This window comes from Lontra canadensis, unplaced genomic scaffold, assembly GCF_010015895.1.
Source record: "Lontra canadensis isolate GAN:19392208 unplaced genomic scaffold, GSC_riverotter_1.0 scaffold21, whole genome shotgun sequence".
NCBI classification, from domain to species: domain Eukaryota; kingdom Metazoa; phylum Chordata; class Mammalia; order Carnivora; family Mustelidae; genus Lontra; species Lontra canadensis.
In genome coordinates, this window is record NW_022631015.1 from 5,505,476 (window position 1) to 5,525,510 (window position 20,035).

Below are 20,035 nucleotides of genomic sequence, written 5' to 3' on the forward strand. Positions count from 1 at the left end.
AAAGAAAAAAAAAAAAAAAAAAGAAACAAATAAAAAAAAGAAAACCAATAATGAAAAAAATATAAAAAGGAAAAAATATATATATATTAGATAAACTAGTTAAAAAACGTTAAAAAAGAAAAGGGTAAAAGTTTAAAAAAATTTAGCAGAAGAAGAGAAAAAAATTGAAAAAGAAAAAAAAAATTAAATTAACTGCAAGGCTAAAGAATCATGGGGAGAAAGCCATGAGTTCCGTGCTTTGCTTTCTCCTCCTCTGGAATTCCGCTGCTTTCCTTGGTATTGAAACCGCACTCCTCGTAAGTGAACTTGGTCCTGGCTGGGTTTCTTGTTGATCTTCTGGGGGAGGGGCCTGTTGTAGTGATTTTCAAGTGTCTTTGCCCCAGGCGGAGTCGCACCGCCCTTACCAGGGCCCGGGCTGAGTAATCTGCTCGGGTTTGCTTTCGGGAGCTTTTGTTCCCTGAGCGCTTTCCGTAGAGTCCGGAGGACGGGAAGGAAGATGGCGGCCTCCCAGTCTCCGGCCCGGAGGAGCCGAGAGCTCGGGGTCCCACTCCTCAGTGCTCCCTCAGGGAACAGCGTCCAACTACTCCCGTCTGCCTGGCCTCCGGCCGCGCTCCGAGCTCACCGAGCCTGCGACCAGTTCAAGGTAACCCCGAGCTGTGAGCTCACTCCTCGGCTCCGTCTCTGTAGCCGGCTTCCCTGTTCTAATACCTGCGAGCTCTGCGACACTCAGACACCCCGATCCTTCTGTGACCCTGCGGGACCTGAGGCCACACTGGCCCCGCGTGGGCTTCACCCCAGTTAAGCCTCTGGAGCGATGTCCCTCAGCGGAACAGACTTTTAAAAGTCCCGATTTTGTGCTCCGTTGCTCCGCCGCTTGCCGGGAGCCGGCCCCTCCCCCCGGGGTCTGTCTTCCCGTCCCTTTGGATTCACTTCTCCGCCAGTCCTACCTTTCAGCAAGTGGTTGATTTTCTGTTTCTAGAATTGCTGTTCTTCTTCTCTTCGATCTCCCGTTGGATTTGTAGGTGTTTGCAATCTTTAGATAAGCTATCTAGCTGATCTCCCGCAACCTGAAGTAGTCTCAGCCTGCTACTTCTCCGCCATCTTGACTCCACCCCCTGTTATCCATTATAATTCTCGAACATCACATTTTGTTTTTATTTTTTCACAGTATAATCCTCATTTGTACCTATATAGTAGTATCACAGTACATGGCCACAGTGCAATCCTCATTGGTAACTAAATAGTAGTATTACAGGACATATTCATGTTATGATAGGTTTCTTCATAATTTCTTATAGCCTGTCACTTAATAAATATGTATCTTTATGGCTATGATTTTTAATGACTACATCAAAATGTCCTGTAATTTTTAAGCCATTCCCTAATTTGGGCCACTCAGGTTGTTTCCATGTTTTTGCTCTTATAAGTTGTACCACTAAGTATCTTCTTTCATTATGTTTTTCTTTTGTTGAATTATTTTCTTAAGATAAATTCCTGAATAGGGTTGAAAGAATAGAGTATGAACATTTTTAAGGATCTTGATATGTATTGCCATGTTGTTTCCAAATTGTTGTAAAAATATGTAGTGTAACCAGCAGTGATGAGGACGCTAAAACCACACAATGCAGAATATGCTAGAACCGTACCACCAGGACTGTAATTTTCAAAAAAATCTTCAAGCAGATTTAAAAAGTCTATCATGATTATATTAAATTTCATGTCTTTAGTCACCAACCCTTTTTTAAGACCTCATATATCAGTATGAATTACTCTAAAATATTTTGCCTCACACTTCAGCTGCTCTTTTAGGCACCTGATCACAGGGTCAGGGGCCGTGCACAGTTTTTTGTGACCTCACTGTGTGGTTAAATATCCCTCTCCCCTCCTCCTCACCTGAGTGTTCATTCGTACTCAGGAACAGGTGCAATCAGCCAGCCACTCTCTTTTCTTTCATATGCACCTTCTCTCCCACTACTGAGCCATTCTTTCTCTCTGTATCATTTGCTTTTGTGATCTCATTTTGACTATTTTAATTCATTCAGCTTTTAAACAAACCATTTGAAGAGGTTCATCTCCTGCGTGGCTTCAATTATATGTTTATCTTTGTTGTTTTATTTATAACCAGTGGCGGTAGGAGCACCAGGGCAGAAATGGATCCTCTCCTCTCTTATCTGCCTCAATCTCGAACCACCTTTGTTTCCAGAAACTGCTCCTAACCATTGCATGCTGCACTGTCACCCTTTTTTATTAAAGACATTCCTTCAGTCTGGAATTTTCTTTTATCTCTCTCCACATTTTGGATGCGTAGTCGTTTTCTTTTGCTGGGTAACAAGTTAACCTCATACCAATGGATTAAAACAACATAAATTTATTATGTCACATTCCTTGCATCAGAAGTCCAGGTGCTGGGTCCCCTGCTCTGGGTCTTCATAGGTGGGAATCAAGGTGTCAGAAGACTATGTCCTCTTCTGGAATTCAGGGTCCTCTTCTAAGCTTTTTCACGCTCTTGGGAGAATTCATTTCCTTGAGATTGTAAGAGTGGAGGTCCCATTTCTTGCTGACGGCCAAGGCCTCCCCCAGCTTCTAGAGACCTCCCTGAGGGCCTAGCCGCATGGCCTTCTCATTTCTGTGAGCTGGTTTGCTCAGGGGGACCCGCATATAAAGTCACCTGATCATTCAGTTCTTGGGGCCACCCACACTCAGAGGGAGGGATTTACATAAGGCAGGCATGTTGGGAGTGAAATCTTGAGGCCGTTTGCAGCCTTCCCAGGATCCTACTCACCCTTAGTGTCCCCTGAAATTATATTTCAACTTTCTGTAAGCTTTTTCATGAGCCCTTTCTGTAAGCTTTTTTGGGAGTATGAATTGCCCCCTTGCCTTCTTCACATGGTGGTTTGTCTTTGGTCTTATGCTGCTTCAGGTAAGCGAAATAAACCCTTCAAGTTCATGGCATTGCCATAATGTAAACAACACACCTTGCCTTTGGAGTGAGTCGTACTAGATAAGCATTTCACCTTGGCTTGCTTGCTCTCTGTATTGTTGAGGCAGCTCTTACTAAGGGTGAGGGTTATTTTAAATGAAATTGAGGGCTCTTTCTGAATAGTAACCATCCATTCTGGCATGTTTCAAACATACCTGCCCGTCTAGTAAGCCTTGTAGGGACAAGAGACCATCTTTTCTCTCTCCTCTGTAACCTGCACATAGTAGGGTAAATGTTCGAATCAGGGCAAACAAGGATTACTCAGAGGCAGAAATCAGGGCTTTAAAGAGCCTGGAATATAATTCTAAGTGAAACAGTATTAGAGACAGCGTGACTCCAGAGTGCTTCAGTGCGGTAAGTGAGTGAGGAATGTGGGAAGCATGAGAAAAGTAAGACAGGGACCCTCATGGAGGCCTCCACAGCCCCTCCCCAGTGCCTTGCCACCAGTAGGCACTCAACCAATAGTACTGGTTACTTATCAGCAAGTAGCATTCACCTGTGAAGTCTTTATATTTTCTAAATCAGTTTCGTTTTGTTTTCCTAATTGTAGCTGGTGCTCATGATCGGATCGGTTGGGCCTTTGGCCTAGGACTGGAAAGACTGGCCATGATCCTCTATGACATCCCTGACATCCGCCTCTTCTGGAGTGAGGATGAGCGTTTTCTGAAGCAGTTCCGTGTGTCAGATATCAACCAGCATGTGAAATTCCAGGTAAAGTGACTTGAAGAATATAATAATAATAACAACAACAGTTTTGGTTTTTTTTGTGTGTACACATTTAGTTTTATTGTAACAAAGCAACTTGTACACTTTTAACGTTTAAAACTGAGCATCATCTTTCCTTTCCAGTGAAACAAAAAGAAAATTTAAAAATAAACAGGAACAAAATTACAATAGAGAATGTCAATTCCAAATAAGATCCTACAAGTTCTGCTGACAACAACAGTTTTTAAGAACTGAAGTGGTCATATGCTTGAAAAGGAACTTGTGGAATTTAAAAGTCATGTATATTTGAAAAGAAGTTTTTTTAACAAGATTTTTTTATTTGAGAGAGAAAGCATGAGCAAGAGAGCAGGAGAGAACATGACCAGGGCAGAGGGATTGAGGGACAGGGAGAAGCAGACTCCCCTATGAGCAGGGAGCCCGATATGGGACTCAGTCCCAGGACGCTGGGATCATGATCTGAGCTGAAGGGAGACACTTAACTGACTGAACCACCCAGGCATTCCTTGGAAAGAAGTTTTAAATAGAGGTCCATAAAGACACAGAAGTTCATAAACCGTCAGAAATAACATGCAGAAAAATAAGAGATTTATCAAGCTTTTAGTCTGAGCAGAGAACTAACTTTGGGCTTTGTTAATTACCATTTTATTGTTATGAAATGGCCATCACTGATAATACATTTAAAGTTTAGTTTTTCTGATACTAATGTAGACACATTGGCTTTCTTATGATTAGTATTTGCAGTGTGTTTTCCTTATTTCATTTTCTTTTTTTTTTTTTAAGATTTTATTTATTTATTTGACAGACGGAGATCACAAGTAGGCAGAGAGGCAGGCAGAGAGAGAGGAAGGGAAGCAGGCTCTGCGCTGAGCAGAGAGCCCAATGCAGGGCTCGATCTCAGGACCCTGGGATCATGACCTGAGCTGAAGGCAGAGGCTTTAACCCACTGAGCCACCCAGGCACCCCCCTTATTTCATTTTCACTCTAGGTCCTTATATTATGTGTGCTGCTTGTAAACTGCCCAGAGTTGGGTCTTTTTATTTAAGCCCGGATTTAACTGGAGTGTTGACTACCTCTTACAGTTACTATAATTACATGGGAGATTCTTGGGCTTAATTCTGTCATTTTTTTATTTCTTCCCCATTTCCCCCTTCTTTCTTTCTTCATTTGGAAACTGAGGTTTTGTGTTTTTTGGTATGTTTGTTCTTTTATTCCATTTTATTATCCCTGTTACTGCTCAGTGTCACCATTTTGTATTTTTTAAGAGATTTATTTATTATTTTAGAGAGAGAGAGTGAACACGAGCTCCCTGGACCTGGATCATGACCTGAGCCGAAATTAAGAATTGGTCACTCAATCGACTGAGCCACCTAGGTGCCTCTCCATTTTGTATTGTTTAGTAGCTATTCCAGATTACAACATGCATAATTAATCCATCACCCCTTACCATGGTGTCTGTTACACGTTACACAACTTCATGATACATTTAACATCCTTCAGTAGTGTAGTTTTCTTTACTCCTCTTGAACTTAATATTACTATTGTTATTTTATTTCTCCATGTATTATAACCCCACAGTATATCACTCTCTTGCCTCAGATGGCCAGTTGTCTATTTATTTATTTATTTATTTACTTTTTTAAAGATTTTATTTATTTATTTGACAGAGAGATCACAAGTAGACAGAGAGGCAGGCAGAGAGAGAGAGGGAAGCAGGCTCCCTGCTGAGCACAGAGCCCGACGCGGGGCTCGATCCCAGGACCCTGGGATCATGACCTGAGCTGAAAGCAGAGGCTTTAACCCACCCACTGAGCCACCCAGGCGCCCCGCCAGTTGTCTATTTAAAGAGACTTGAAGCTATGTTGTTTTATATCTCCTTTGATATTTACCCCACTGAGCATCATTTCTTTCTGCTGATCTTGCTTTTTCTCTGTGATCATTTCCTTCCGTCTGGAGAACTTCCTTTAATATTTTCCTGTAATGCAGCGTGCATGTTCGCAGTTTGCTTGCCTGAAAATGCCTTTGTTTCACCCTTAACTTTTAAGGGTATTTTCTACGAATATAGATATCTAGGTTGCCAGCTTGTGTATGCACATGTGTGTACGTGTAGACGCATGTGGATGTGTGTGTGCATGTACGGACGTGTAGGTGTGTATGTGATGTGTATGTGTGTGTATGTTTGTGTGAGTGAATGTGTGGATTCCTGTTCAGCTCTTGAAATATGTCATTTCATTGCCTTTGTCTTTGTACTCCGGTTTTCGGTGGTTTGACCTATGTGTGATTTTCTAGTTTCCAGCTTGGGGTTTCACTGGGTTGGATTAATGTCCTTCAACCACCCTTGAAACCCTCACCTACTATCTCTTCCAGTGATTCTACTCTGTCCTTCCTTTTCTTTTCAGGCTGCAACTGCGTTTATATCAGCCCATTTGAAATTATGCCATACTACTCTGATTCTCACTTTTTTTTTTTTTAGCTCAGTGCTTTATTTTGGATAGTTTTTATTCTCTTATCTTTGGGTTTACTAACCTTTTCTGTTTTGTTCATTTAACCATTAAGCCCCGCCAATGAATTCATATTGTACTTAACAGTTCTACAATTTCTATCTGTTTCCTTTTTAGAGTTTTCATCACTCTGGTGAATTCATCATCTTTTCACCCGTTTTGTACATTTTCCCTTAAATTCTTTAACATCTTCGTAATAGTTGCTTTTAAGTCCTGTCTGTCGATTCCAATCATTTTGTTATCTGTTGTTCTCCTTTTATTCTTTTTTCTTCTTTGTTATGGTCACATTTTTCCTGCTTTTCCACTGACCTCACTTTTATATTGTGTATAAAAGAACAAAGCAGCTGAAGCAGGTAGTATCTGTCCTCACAAAGCCTTGTCCTTTCCCCTGTCAAGTAGCTAAGGTGACTAAAAGAGATCTCTTTGTTCTAATCGGGGGTCAAACTGGATTCTGGATTTCACCTGTGATTTCCCGTTGATGGTAAGATCTGGCTTCACAGCAGAGTCTGGGATGTGTGCATGTGAGATTCCGTCTCTCTCCTTCCCACCCACTTGCCAGCTTCTTCACCCAGCAGTGCTTGTTTGCCAGGCGAAGGTATGATGAAGGGACAGTGGCTGGCCATGGGGCCTCGCTGTGGGGGCTTGCCGTTCCTCTACCTCCCAGTCCGCCATACTAGTCAGTCTCCTTGTTGCAGCCAAGTTTCTTCACCAAGACCAAGCTAGCTCTTCCGGCTACTCATGCCTGGAACGGGGTGTGTGTGTGGCGGCGGGGGGTGAGGGGGGTGGTCGTGAAAGCACCCATCAATACCTGTCTGCCCCAGAAAGGCTCATCTCCCTCTGGAATTCCGCTCAATTAGACTTGTATCCAGATCTCCTCAATGTCTTGCACTAAATTACTTGCACTAGATTATTAAATTTATTGTGTCTCATCATTACCATGGGACCAGTGGTTTTCTGTGACATTTTGCATCCTAACCAAAAGTGGAAAAATCTCTTACAGCTTATTCACATTTTTAGTTTCACCTTTGGTGGCCTTTAAAAAGAAAAAAAATCGCCCCCCTTTTTTTTTTAAGTAAGCTGTTTATTTTTGTTCTAGCACCAGGTCCTTCTAGATTAATTTAGAATAAAACTCCATCTAAATGATCAAATGTAAAAACCTGACTAAGGATGTAAGTTTTCCTCATTCACCTTTTCATTTCTTCAGTCATTTATTTATTTGGCAAACATCGATGGAACACCAACCAGCATTGTACAGAGCAGGGCACTCAGCGCTGGCGGGACACTCACAGATGACTAACACAGTCACTGCCCAAGTCAGTGGCTTAAGTCCAGTCTTAAGTGCACTGTAACTGTCACCTCTTGGGAGACACAAAGATACCCAGGGAGAGACATGTCATTTTTTGTCATTTCTTCTGCCTTCCAATTTCAAAATCAGTGCACGCATACTTGCACTATAAAATAATTTAAATTTCTGTCTTTGTGTAATAAACTTAAGAACTTCTGATGGGGCAGTTAGGATTTCATTGCTGAAAAAATACCTGTCCATAAAATAATTGTAAAGGATAGATCACAGAGAGCAGTTTCCTAATTATTCTCCTGTAATTAATATTTATTGGTTAGATCTGCGTTAGTTCCCTACTGTTGGCATAGCAAGTTACCAGAAACCTAGAGGCTTACAACAACATCCATTCTTATTTCATAGTTCCAGAAGCCAGCACTGTAAAATCAGTCTGACTGGGCTAAAGCGAAGGTGTAAGCGGGCCTGATTCCTTCCCGTGGCTCAAGAGGAGAATCCGTTTCCTTGCCTGTGAGAGCTTGTAGGGCTGTTCTCGTTCTTGTATCATGGCTTCCCCTCACACTGCCTTTCTCCCTCTCCTTCCCTCTGTGGTCACGTCGCCTTCTCTGAAGTTTTGTCTTCTTCTTATAAGAAAAGGACTCTTGTGATTATATGAACCCACCGAGATGATTCAAGATGATCTCCACATCCCAAGATCCTTTCTTAATCACATGTGAGAAAGTTCTTTCTGAGTGGAAGGGAACCTGTTCATGGCTTCCAGGCTTTAGGATGTGGGCATCTTTGGGGGGCCATTATTCAGCTTAATACATAGACCTTTACCTATTCCATTTTCATCATGGCAGGTATAAGAGAGCAGATTTTGTGGTTAAATATAAGTAATGTAGACAGTTCTAGAGTGTTAGCATTTTTACCTCTTCATATGGAGTGGTCATATATATATATATATCCATGATATCTCTCTCTCTCTCTCTCTCTCTCTATATATATATATATATATATATATATATATATAAAAAGAATGAGACTCATTTTGTCACTTAATGTTGTTGGCCTGTCTTACGAAGACTATTTAACATGATCATACTACTATGTGAGACCCCTCTCCAGATTGGAAGGGAGGACACGTGAGGGGAAAGGTCTGTTTGCACCTGTGAGTTTGTGGCTTCTCTGGCTGGGAAACTCTGGGAATGTTTGGGAATTGTATTGTGCAGGGCTGGCAGGAGTCAGAAATTTCTTTTCTTTCCTCTCCCCTCAAGCCATCCAAGACTATGTTTTAGGCTCTCAGGTCTTCTAGCATCTTCCTCTGCACAGTCTCCATGATCTTCTAAATCCATCTGTCCGTCTTGCTGGGCTGGCTCTCTTCCAGGGGCTAGCAGCGGTCTGATCTGTCTCACCCCGTGGCCCCATCCATGCCACCTTTGCCCGAATACCTTCAAACCATCGTGTGCGTCTAGTAAGTAGGAAATTCACGTTATGGTATGATTTTGATTTTTGGTGTCTTTTTTACATGATTTGAGTTCAGCGCTTTTTTTGCCCGACCTTGATCGGAGCCTAAAATACACAGATGAACAGGCTGGTGGTTTCATCACCCAGGTGTCTTATTCTGCACAGGAGACCTTTGTCCTGCACTCTGGCTCCCCTGACCGGGCTTGCATTCTGGCTTTCGGGCCCTTGTTGCGTGTACACCTGCCAGTTCCCCTAGGTGACGTTCATGGTTTCCATGCGCTGAGTTGAATCTTCAGCAATCCAAGTTTTGTTCATCTTTGAAGTGTTCTTTAAACAGTTCCCAATCGTGACTTCAGTATTTAGTCCTATGCAGAAGAATTCTTGTTATTGAAAATCATTCATTAATCACCATGGTACATTTTATTTACAGATTTTACTTAAATATTGTGAATTCCACGTGTGTCCATAGTTGCTCATGTAGTCGGTCTCTGTTTGATGAAATAATGCAGCAAGGTTGGTTGTTCTCTTTTCTCCCAGTTAAGGAGTTTTATTGGCTCTCTTCTGTGGGAACAGGCTGTGTTTGTCCCTAATCCTGAATATTACCCTAAACACTAGTCACCGCAACAGGGGTAGGTGAGCATGGAGGGGCGGTGGCCTACGGGCCTCCCGGACCACACCCTGTGTAAAAGCATCATAGTAACAGTTACACTTAGTGGCTAACACTCATTCAGGCCTCACTCTGTTCAGTATTCTGAGTACTCACTCAGTGTTCAGTATTCCAAAGACCTTATGTGCCTTGATGTAGTCCTCTTAATAACCCTCTGAGTTTAGGTACGATTATTCTTTGCACTTTAGAGTCAGGGAAATGGTTGAGAGACAAAGCCACAAGCAAGGGGAGTGAGCAGCAGGCAGAGGGAGAAGCAGGCTGCTCACTGAGCAAGGAGCCTGATGCGGGACTCGATCCCAAGGCCCTGGAATCAGGATTTAAGTTGTTCTAACAGTTCCAAAAATTGGTGTACAGCTTCTAGAAAAATAAGGCATTGAGTGAAATTATCTGGTTTATTAACTTACTGGTAGCAAGCTGCATGTGTTAATACTTCTCAAACTTCAGCGTGGAAATGAGTCAACTGAGGATCTTGTTAAAATGCAGATTCTGATTTAGTGTGGCTAACATGGAGCTGGACACTGTGTTTCTAAGAAACTCCCAGACAATGTGGATGCTCTGGGTCCATGGACCACACTCTGAAGCTACAGAAGGATGGACAAACTCATCTTACTTGTCAGAGCCTCAGCAACCTCATCTGTAAAAGGAGACGATGAAGTGAGATGAAGTGAGTCTGACCAGGTGATTAAACTCACTGCTTCCTCCAGTGCAGTATAGATTTTGGTTTCGTATAACTGACATGGAAAACAGAGGCAGAAGAAAAATTATTACATTTCCTTACTACTTGCAGCCCACTGACAAGTCCTTGAAATAGGCAGAGCCACCTTCCCTAGGAACTCAGCTGCCTTATTGTTAATGCTTTGTTAAGGGCAAGAGGCAATCTTAGCCCAACCCCCAGGCTCCTGTAAGTCTACATGCACATATAAAAAATTCCTTTGGAAACTTCTTTATCTCTGCCCCCCAAGATGCACATTGACAATCATCCCCCAGCATATGACCCACTGGTAGTTATCTGAAGGGTCTGATAACTGAAGGTTTACAGTAATAAATGACCTTTTCCAAACAATAGCTCGTCCCCTTCAGGATCCTGGAAACCTTATTTCCAAAATACCTGGGAGGCTTACCTATGCCCATGGGTCCTGTCCCTGTGCTTTCATAAAACCACCGTTTTTGCACTACAGATGTCACAAAAATCCTTTTTTGGCCATTGGCTTCGAACCCTAACATCTTTCCTACATCATAACTATTACAATAAGTAGATCCATGAGTTATCATTCCTTTGAACTAATCTTGAAACTCTTCTTTCTTCTTGCCCTGTGAATTTCAGTTGCAGTCCTGTAACACTTTTGTATTTATGACCTGCCAAAGGGCTTCCTTTCTGCTTCCTTTCCTTCTTTTTCTCTTCCTTTCCCTTCCATCCTTCCTCCCTCCTTCCTTCCTTTCTCTGTCTCTGCCCCTCTCTCGTTCGTTCGTTTTTTCATTCATTCATTCATTCATTCTTTTGTATTTGTCAATGTGAGCAGACTGTGTGAATAAACTCATACAGATTAAATGCATATTTAAACATGTGTAAGTCAGAGATTTGTTTACGTGCTTTATTTATGAAAAGAAAATAGTAGTACTTAATTTAGGAAAAAAACCAGGACTAGAGATACAGAGGATGAGGCTGGATGTGCACAGGGTGTGGTGCAGGCCTCAATAGGACAGTGACCGTCAAAGGCATCTCCAAGGTCAATCATGGGTAGACCCCTGGGGGAAAGTGTGTCAGAGTTTGGCCTTGCTCTCCCTATAGTATGAAGCATCAGCTGGGATGCTTGGGTATATGAAGACTGGCAGTTTCTAGAAGCCAGGGCCGGCCATTTTCCCTTATTGATGTCTTCCAGCAATCCTAGTTCAGTGGCCCATGTATTGTATGTTAATTTGTTTAATACCTTATAATACTCACCAATTGTTGAGTGCTGTGTGTAGGCCGCTGGGCTAAATACTTTGCCAATCTTATAACTTTCATTCATTACAATCTGATGGGGTAGGTACTATCAACTGATTTTATTGGTGATGCAACTGAGGCAGGGAACCACAGTAACTCAGCCACAGGGACTGTAGTGGTAAGAGGCACAGCTAGGATTTTGTTGCAGCTGACTGCAAAGAGCTCCTGACGGTGAACTCGTGAACTGTTGTGCCTAGACCAAAACACCGTTATCCAATCAGGAAGATGAAGTTGACAGTTCCTGACATCACGTTGTTTCCAATCCAGGAGAAGAGATGGCTTCATCAAGAGATAATTATAAAATAATATAAAGCAAATAACAGAGCTGTATAGGTACATGTAGAATTTTGCTGACACTGACCAATGCATGTGGAGGTCAAAATTATCTTCTTCTTCCTTTTTTTTAAAAATGCTTTTTTGCTAATTTAATTCTCAAAATCCCTCCATGTCTCTCCAGAATTGTATTAGGACTTGAGACTGTGATTACTTGCTAATCTCCGTGGCTGGGAACTGCTCCTAGATCTGGTTCTGCTGTCATTATCCTAACTGTTGTCTGATAGAGACTTAATGCAGGATTATGCAGAGTTTCTTCATTCTATTCCCAAATAAATCCAGCTGTGAGAATCCCATCAACTTCATGGTGTTGCAGTGTTATGAATGGATCTCTCATTTTTTTCACTATTTCCATATGCATTTTTTTTTTAAAGACTCTATTCATTCACCTGACAGACAGGAGACCACAAGTAGGCAAGAGAGGCAGAGAGAGAGAGAGAGAGGAGGAGGCAGGCTCTCTGCGGAGCAGAGAGCCCATGTGGGGCTCGATCCAAGGACCCTGGGATCATGACCTGAGCTGAAAGCAGAGGCTTAACCCACTGAGCCATCCAGGTGCCCCTCCATATGCATTTTTTCCCAACTCACATGTACACAGAAAGCACGTATCTCTCTCTTTCTAGAAACCGATGTTTACCCCAAGAGACTGCAGGTAGACCTCATTTTAGTGTGCTTCGTTTTATTTTATTTCACAGATAACTGCACTTTTTATAAGATGAAGGTCTGTAGCAGCCCTGTGTCCAGTAAGTCTGTTGGCTCCATTTTTCTAGTATAATTTGCTTGCTTTGTGTTTTTGTGTCACATTTTGGTACCTCTTACAATTCCTCAAACTTTTTCATTATTACTATATTTGTGAGGTGATCTCTGACCAGTGATCTTTGATGTTACTAGTACAGTTGTTTGGGACACCACAAACCACGCTAAGTCACTGAACTTAACTGAAAAATGTACTGTGTCTCCTGTGTGCTCTAGCAACCAGCCAGTCCTCCATTTCTCTCCTCTCCTCCAGTTCCCTTATTCTCTGAGACAAAACAATATTGAAATCAGACCAGTTACCAACCCTACAGTGGCCTCCAAGTTTCCAAGTGAAAGGAAAACTTGCACATCTCTCGCTCTAAATCAAGGGTTAGAAATGATTAAACTCAGTGAGGAAGGCATGTTGAATGGCAGTACAGGCTGAAAAGTAGGCCCTTTGCCCCAAATAGTTAGCTGAGTTGTGAGTGCAAAGAAATGTTCTCGAAGGAAATTAAGTGCCCCTCCAGTGAACACATGAGTGGTAAGAAAGTAAAACAGTCTGATTGCTGATAGGGAGAAAGTTTGAGTAATCCAAATGAAAGACAACCCGCTGTAACATTTCCTTAAGCCAAAGCCTAATCTGAGGCATGACCCTAACTCTCTTCAATTCTGTGAAGGCTGAGAGAGGTGAGGAAGCTGCAGAAGGAAAATCTGAAGCTAGCAGAGGTTGGTTCATGAGGTTTAAGGCAGGAAGCCATCTCTGTGACATCAGAGCTCAAGGTGAAACAGCAAGGGCTGATTGAGAAGCTGAAGCAAACCATCCAGAAGATCTCGCTAAGGTCACTAACGAAGGTGGCAGCACTAAACAGCATATGTTCAGTGTAGACCAAACAGCCTTCTATTGGAAAAAGATGCCATACAGGACTTTCATAGCTAGAGAGGAGAACTCAATGCCTGACCTCAAAGCACAGGCCGACTCTCTTGTCCGTGGCTAATGCATCTGGTGACTTGAAGTTGAAGCCAATGGTCATTTACTATTCCAGAAATCTTAGAGCCTTTAAGAATTATGCTAAATCTACTCTGCTTATGCTCTATAAATGGAACAACAAAGCTTGGATGATAGCATGTCTGTTTGTATCATGGTTTACCCCATGGTAAAAGCTCTCTCTTGAGATGTACCGCTCAGAAAGATCCTTTTCAAAATATGACTGCTCATTGACAATGCACCTGGTCACCCGAAGGCTCTCATAGATATGTGCAACGAAGATGAATGGTGTCTTCATGCCTGCTAACATAATATCCATTCTGTACCTCATGGGTCAAGGAGTGATTTTAACTTTCACATCTTAGTATTTAAGAAATACATTTCATAAGGCTGTAGCTGCCATAGATGGTGATTGCTCTTAATGATCTGGGCAAACTGGGCCAGTATTGAAAACATTCTGGAAAGGATTCACCATCCCGAATGCCATTAAGAACATATAATATTCATGGAAAATTGTCAAAATATCAACATGAACAGGAGTTTGGAAGAAGTTCATTCCTACCCTCATGGATGACTTTGAGAGCTCAGGACTCCAGTGGAGGAAAGAACTGCAGATGTGGTGGAAACAGCAAGAGAACTAGAATTAGAAGTGGAGCCTGAAGATGTGGCTGAACCACTGTCATCTCATGGTAGACTCGAATGGATGAGGAATTGCTTCTCGTGGATGAGCAAAGATAGTGGTTTCCTGAGATGGCACCTACTCCCTGAGAAGACGCTGTGAAGATCATTGAGATGACAATAGAGGATTTAGACTGTGACATAACTGAGTTGATCAAGCAGCAGCTTGAGAGGGTGCGAGGGGGTAAAAGGCGGTGAGAGGGTGGACTCCAATTTGAAAGAAGTTCCACTGTGGGTAAAATTCTATCAAATAGCATCACGTGCTACAGAGAAATCATTTGTGAAGGGAAGAGTCAATTAGTGTAGCAGACTTCACTGATATCTTATTTTAAGAAATTGCCACAGCCACTCCAGCCTTCAGCAACCACCACCTTGTTGATCAGTAGTCATCAACATGAAGGCAAGACCCTCCACCAGCAAAAAGACTACAATTCACTGAAAGTTCAGATGATGATTAGCAATAAAGGTTTTTTAAATTAAGGTATATACATTGATTTTTTTTAAAGATTTTATTTATTTATTTGACAGACAGAAATCACAAGTAGGCAGAGAGTCAGGCAGAGAGGTGGGGGGAAGCAGGCTCCCCACTGAGCAGAGAGCCTGATGCGGGGCTCGATCCCAGAACCCTGGGATCATGACCTGAGCCAAAGGCAGAGGCTTAACCCTCTGAGCCACCCAGGCACCCCTATACATTGTGGTATTTTTTTTTAAGACATAATGCTATTGCACATTTAATAGACCTTAGTATAGTATAAACATGACTTTTATATGCACTGGGGAAGCAAAAAATTAATTTGATTTGCTTTATTAGGAACCTGTAATAGAAAGAGGTAGAGGAAGATGTGGGGAAGATGACCATCTATAGAACCTTTGGTATGTGCTCTGTAATCATTGTTGACTGCAAAATGAGGAGAGATGCAATGAATTAAAGAATGGACAAGTTTGTTTTAGGAAGCATTATAGTGCTTATATGCAAAGCGTTATATTAGAACCTATCACAAAGTAAGTGTCTCATCCAGATTAACTAGTATTCATATTTTTACCACCACCACCACCATAACTACTACAAAACATAACTCTTATGATCACAGAAGCTATAGTCCTCATGATTGCTGGCCCTTCCTGCCCGTAATCTCCATCTTTAGCTTGCTTTGCCTGCTTTGGTGTTATGTAACCCCACTCTTAATGATCCTAGACATTTCGTTGACCTGCAATCTATGGAGTCCTCTGGAGAGGATGGTATTGGAAATCTGTATTGGAACCTCTATCCTCAGAGGCCTGTGGATTTATGATTTTTTTTTTTTTTGGTTTTGTTAAGGCAGGATATCTCGTGATACATCTATATATTTCAAAAACTGCTACCACAGATTTCTTTTTTGTTTAAGGCGCTTTAAAAAAAAAATTAAGAATAAGATCTTCAGTGTCTTCTTCCACAGCTCTCTTGTCGTGTAGATTAGAAGGTTGTTTATTATATGACCTTTATATGTACACACATTCAATATCCATATTACATTTTCTTGGCTATTAACCTTGGAGATTTATAAGAACTTCCTATATATAGACAACACATTAAAGTTCAAATCTTGGCAACATCCATAAAATCTGACAAATTATGTGCAGTATATTTTAGAAATTATCTATCTGACTAGAGGAGGTTTTAGTGTTTTTAAAAAAAGATTTTATGTATTTATTTTAGAGAGAGAGAGAGGGCATGCACAGGGGTGGGGGGTTGTGGAGGGGCAGATGGAAAGGGAAAGAGAGAATCCAAAGCAGACTGCACTGAGCCTGGAGCCCAGTGTGAGGCCCGATCCCATGACCCTGAGATCATGACCTGAGCTGAAACTATGGGTCGGACCCTGAACCAACTGAGCCACCCAGGCACCCTGAGGAGGTTTTGGTATTTCTGCTTCTGGAAGCAGAGGGATACATTTATACTATACAGAATTATCTAAACTGGATGCTAAAAGTTAATTGTGGAAGTTTTAGAAAAGACTTCATAATGCTTATGGGTTTCAAACTATCACATTGCACACCTTAAAAACATATACAATTTTTGATTTGTCAGTTATAATAACTTCAGAAAGCTGGAGAGAAGAAGTTAGAGTTTCAAAATGAAATCATCAGGATAGAGACCAGAAACAAGTACCATTTTGAAGGACTCGTCATAGGAAGAAAGAAAATGTCAATTAAACAAGAATGTCAGTAGGTTTTCTCCCCAGGTATGAATATCAGTTACAGGATATCAGTAGGGGATGCTTTTGTCTTCAACCAAGAAAAAGCCAATGCAAAATAGTTTAAATAAAAAGAACAATAGCAAGCATCCCTCAGTGATGCCAGGGCTCTAGACCTTGAACGATTTCCCCCTCGGGTTGAAAGATGGCGGCAGGAGCATTGAGCCTCGCCTCATACAAGATCCAGAAGCCGAAAACGAACACCTTTGTTGCCTTTTTTTAAGTGTGAGGGAACGTTTTCCAGAAGTCCTCAACAGTTTATTCGCCTCATTTTCAAGGTAGTTGGAATGGTCTGTGAAGGTAGCTTGCTGTTTTCTGATATTTATACTGAGCTCATGTCAGTAAGGCTTATTTTTCTGCATTATTTCACTACCAGCAATGCTGGGTGCTTACAATTAGGCCCCGTGACAATGCTGTCTCTTATTACAATAGCCATTTTATGAATGAACTGTCACAAAATGGGATGATGAGGCTGCTAGAAAAGCTATTCCAGCCTAAAACCTACCTTCTGCTGGCGAATGCTTGAAATCATCCCTTAGAGTTTGACCCCTCATCAAATATGAAATATTCCTTTTGCCTAGAACATGCTGTGGCTACTCTCCTAGGGTAACTGGTTGGGGTTCATGGGCGTATGTACCTATGGAACAATTTTTCTCTATCTCAAATTGAGTATAGAAATCAGGGTCACCATGACCTATCCAACTATGTTAACTGTCTGGGCCAAAGGGGAGGAGGGCTGAAATACTAACCTCAAAGCCATTCAACCTAGGAGTGAGATCCTGGGAGTTGTCAAAGACATAATAAGTGTTGATTGGAGCTAATTCAAATGGAAAATTAAAGGTTTATATTAATGTTTTGGGGTCCAAGTTGAAGCCACGTAATTCACCTTACTAAATTCTTTAGAAAGGTAAGTGTGGTTGTTGCTGTCTTTGATTTATCTCATCCTGTTCTATAGGAAAAACATCTCCTCACTGTTCCAATTAGAGGCGGGCTCTTCTCCTTCACTCAAAGGGTAAGAGGAGCATTTGGGTTCATCTGAAATGTTAGGACTCAAAGTCAGCCTGTGTTTAGATAGAGAAATGAGAATTACTTTGTGATCACATTATTGTACAGCTTTTCACACTTTGTACCGTTATGTTGGTATTCTGTATCTGTAATCTTGTGATCTTGAAAATGAAGAATGGTTAAAGTAAGCAGTAATTTATATAGTAGATAGCCTAATTATTCTTTCAATCACTTGGCTGAGTAATGAATCAAATGTTTTCTTTCAATATGAGAGAAGAATTTATTTTCTGAAGGGCCTCCCTGTGAGCTTTGTAAATGACAATTATGGACCGTAATTCACTACCAAAGATAGTGAATAAGAAATACATGACCCCTGTAGAGTCCGTTTGGCAGATTGTGAACTCCAGGTTAACTGCTCTCTGAGAGCCAGATAGCTCTTTTATATTTATTTTTATTTGTTTCTAAAATGATAAATATTCTAAACATATAAGCATATATTTCTTGATTAGATTTGCTGATAACATAAGACTGTGTGCCTTCTTTCCAGCTAAGCTGTTACCTCTCTCAAATATGCTACAGTTTTGTCACAGATTCTTCTAGAGAGTGAAAGCACCAGAAGTGCATTTGACACACCTAACCCCTCCTGATGACATTCTCCTTCTCTTCCTGCTGTCCTCCCCAGACGTGGCCCCTGACTTCAATTTGATATTGGCCATTCTCATGTTATTTATAGATATTCAAAAACAGTTTGTAGGATTGCTTCAAAATGTATATTAATTGACCAAAATAGTTAAAAAATAGAAATTCAGGCAGATCTTATGAAGAAATTGAGTGGATTTTAAAATGTATGTAGAAATACAGAGGGCCAGGAATGGCCAGATAACTAAAGTGGGAGGATTCACTTAATCTGATGTCATGTCCTTTTTAAAAGCTACCATGTGAAATTGGAGGGGCAGATGAACCGTGAGAGACTAGGGACTCTGGGAAACAAACTGGAGGTTTTAGAACGGAGGAGGGGGTGTGGGTGAGCCTGGTGTGGTGGGTATTAAGGAGGGCAGGGATTGCATGGAGCACTGGGTGTTATGCACAATGAATCTTGGAACACTACATCAAAAACTAATGATGTACTATATGGTGACTAACATAACATGATAAAAAATTAAATTAAAAAAAAAAAAAGCTAGCATGTGGTATCCAGGCAGCGTGGACAGAGAGGCTGGCAGGATGCCCTGAGGAGCCCAGAAACACGTCTCTGTACTATGCTAGACCCATGACCAGTCCTGCACTGTGAGACAGACAAAAAGGAGCCTTTTGTGCAAGTGGAGCAGGGAAAATTGAGTGTCCATATGGAAAAAATGGAGCTTGACCCCAGGTTCCTAATTACTCAAAAATGAATTCCAGGGAATTTGTAAATCTAAATGCAAAAAATTTGTTAGCTACTGACTTTGAAAGAGGCATTTTACCAGGAGTGATTCTTTGATTCTTACTGAAGTAAATTGAATTGGGGAGATTGAGCTAAATGAACTATGGTAATGTAAAACTAAAACCTAATTCGATGTCTGATCTTAAAAGTTTAGAAATGCTGTTTATTTAAAGTCCTCACTCTAGGGGTGCCTGGGTGGCTCAGTGGGTTAAGCCTCTGCCTTCGGCTCAAGTCATGGTCTCAGGGTCCTGGGATCAAGCCCCACATCAGGCTTTCTGCTCAGCGGGGAGCCTGCTTCCCTCTCTCTCTCTGCCTGCTGCTCTGCCTACTTGTAATTTCTCTCTCTCTGTCAAATAAATAAATAAAATCTTTTTAAAATATAAAAAAATAAAGTCGTCACTAAGTTTTTTTTGTAAAGCATTTTATCGAATAAGAGATGTTTCCTTCCATTTTTAGTTCGCTAAGAGCTTTTATCATAAATGACTAAAAATTTGTCAATAAATTTGATATTTATGTATTTGATATTTAGGTATTTTATGTATAGAAATATATATTTGGTCCATATATTTAGAAGCAATCTCATAATTTTTTGGCTTCATGCTGTTAATATAGTGACAGAAAGTGATTACTTTTTGCATGTTAAAGCCTTCTATTCTTGAAATAAATATGGTTGGAATATATGCTTTTTTATGTATTTCTTTGATTTGATTTGCAAATATTTGTCTAGGATTTTTAAATTTGTGTTCAAGGATGAAATAGATCTGCAGTTTTCTGTTTCTTATAGTCTTGATTTTTAAAATTATGCTATCCTCACAAAACTAATTTGGAAGGGTTTTTTTTCTGTTCTCTGAGACAATATTTTGAAGATCAACATTCTTAAAGTGTCTGATCGAATTTACCAGTGAAGTCATCAGGGCCTGGAGTTTTCTTTGTGAGAAGTTTTTAACCAAAGATTAAATTTCTTAACAGTTATTAGGTTATTCAAATTTTGTTTTCTTTTAGGTCAGTTTTGAGAAGCTTCTGCCTTAGGCCCAGGTCATGATACTGGGG

The 20,035-nt window shown here is 41.0% G+C and overlaps 1 protein-coding gene across 3 annotated transcripts in view; it reads left to right on the top strand.

Moving 5' to 3' along the window:
• FARS2 (phenylalanyl-tRNA synthetase 2, mitochondrial) overlaps positions 1-20,035 on the top strand; it is a 525,092-nt gene that overhangs the window by 318,895 nt on the left and 186,162 nt on the right. For all 3 annotated transcript variants that reach the window (XM_032861501.1, XM_032861502.1, XM_032861500.1), the window contains one exon: positions 3,531-3,691. In XM_032861501.1, coding sequence (XP_032717392.1) covers positions 3,531-3,691 — 161 coding nt within the window. The remainder of the gene's footprint in view (positions 1-3,530; positions 3,692-20,035) is intronic.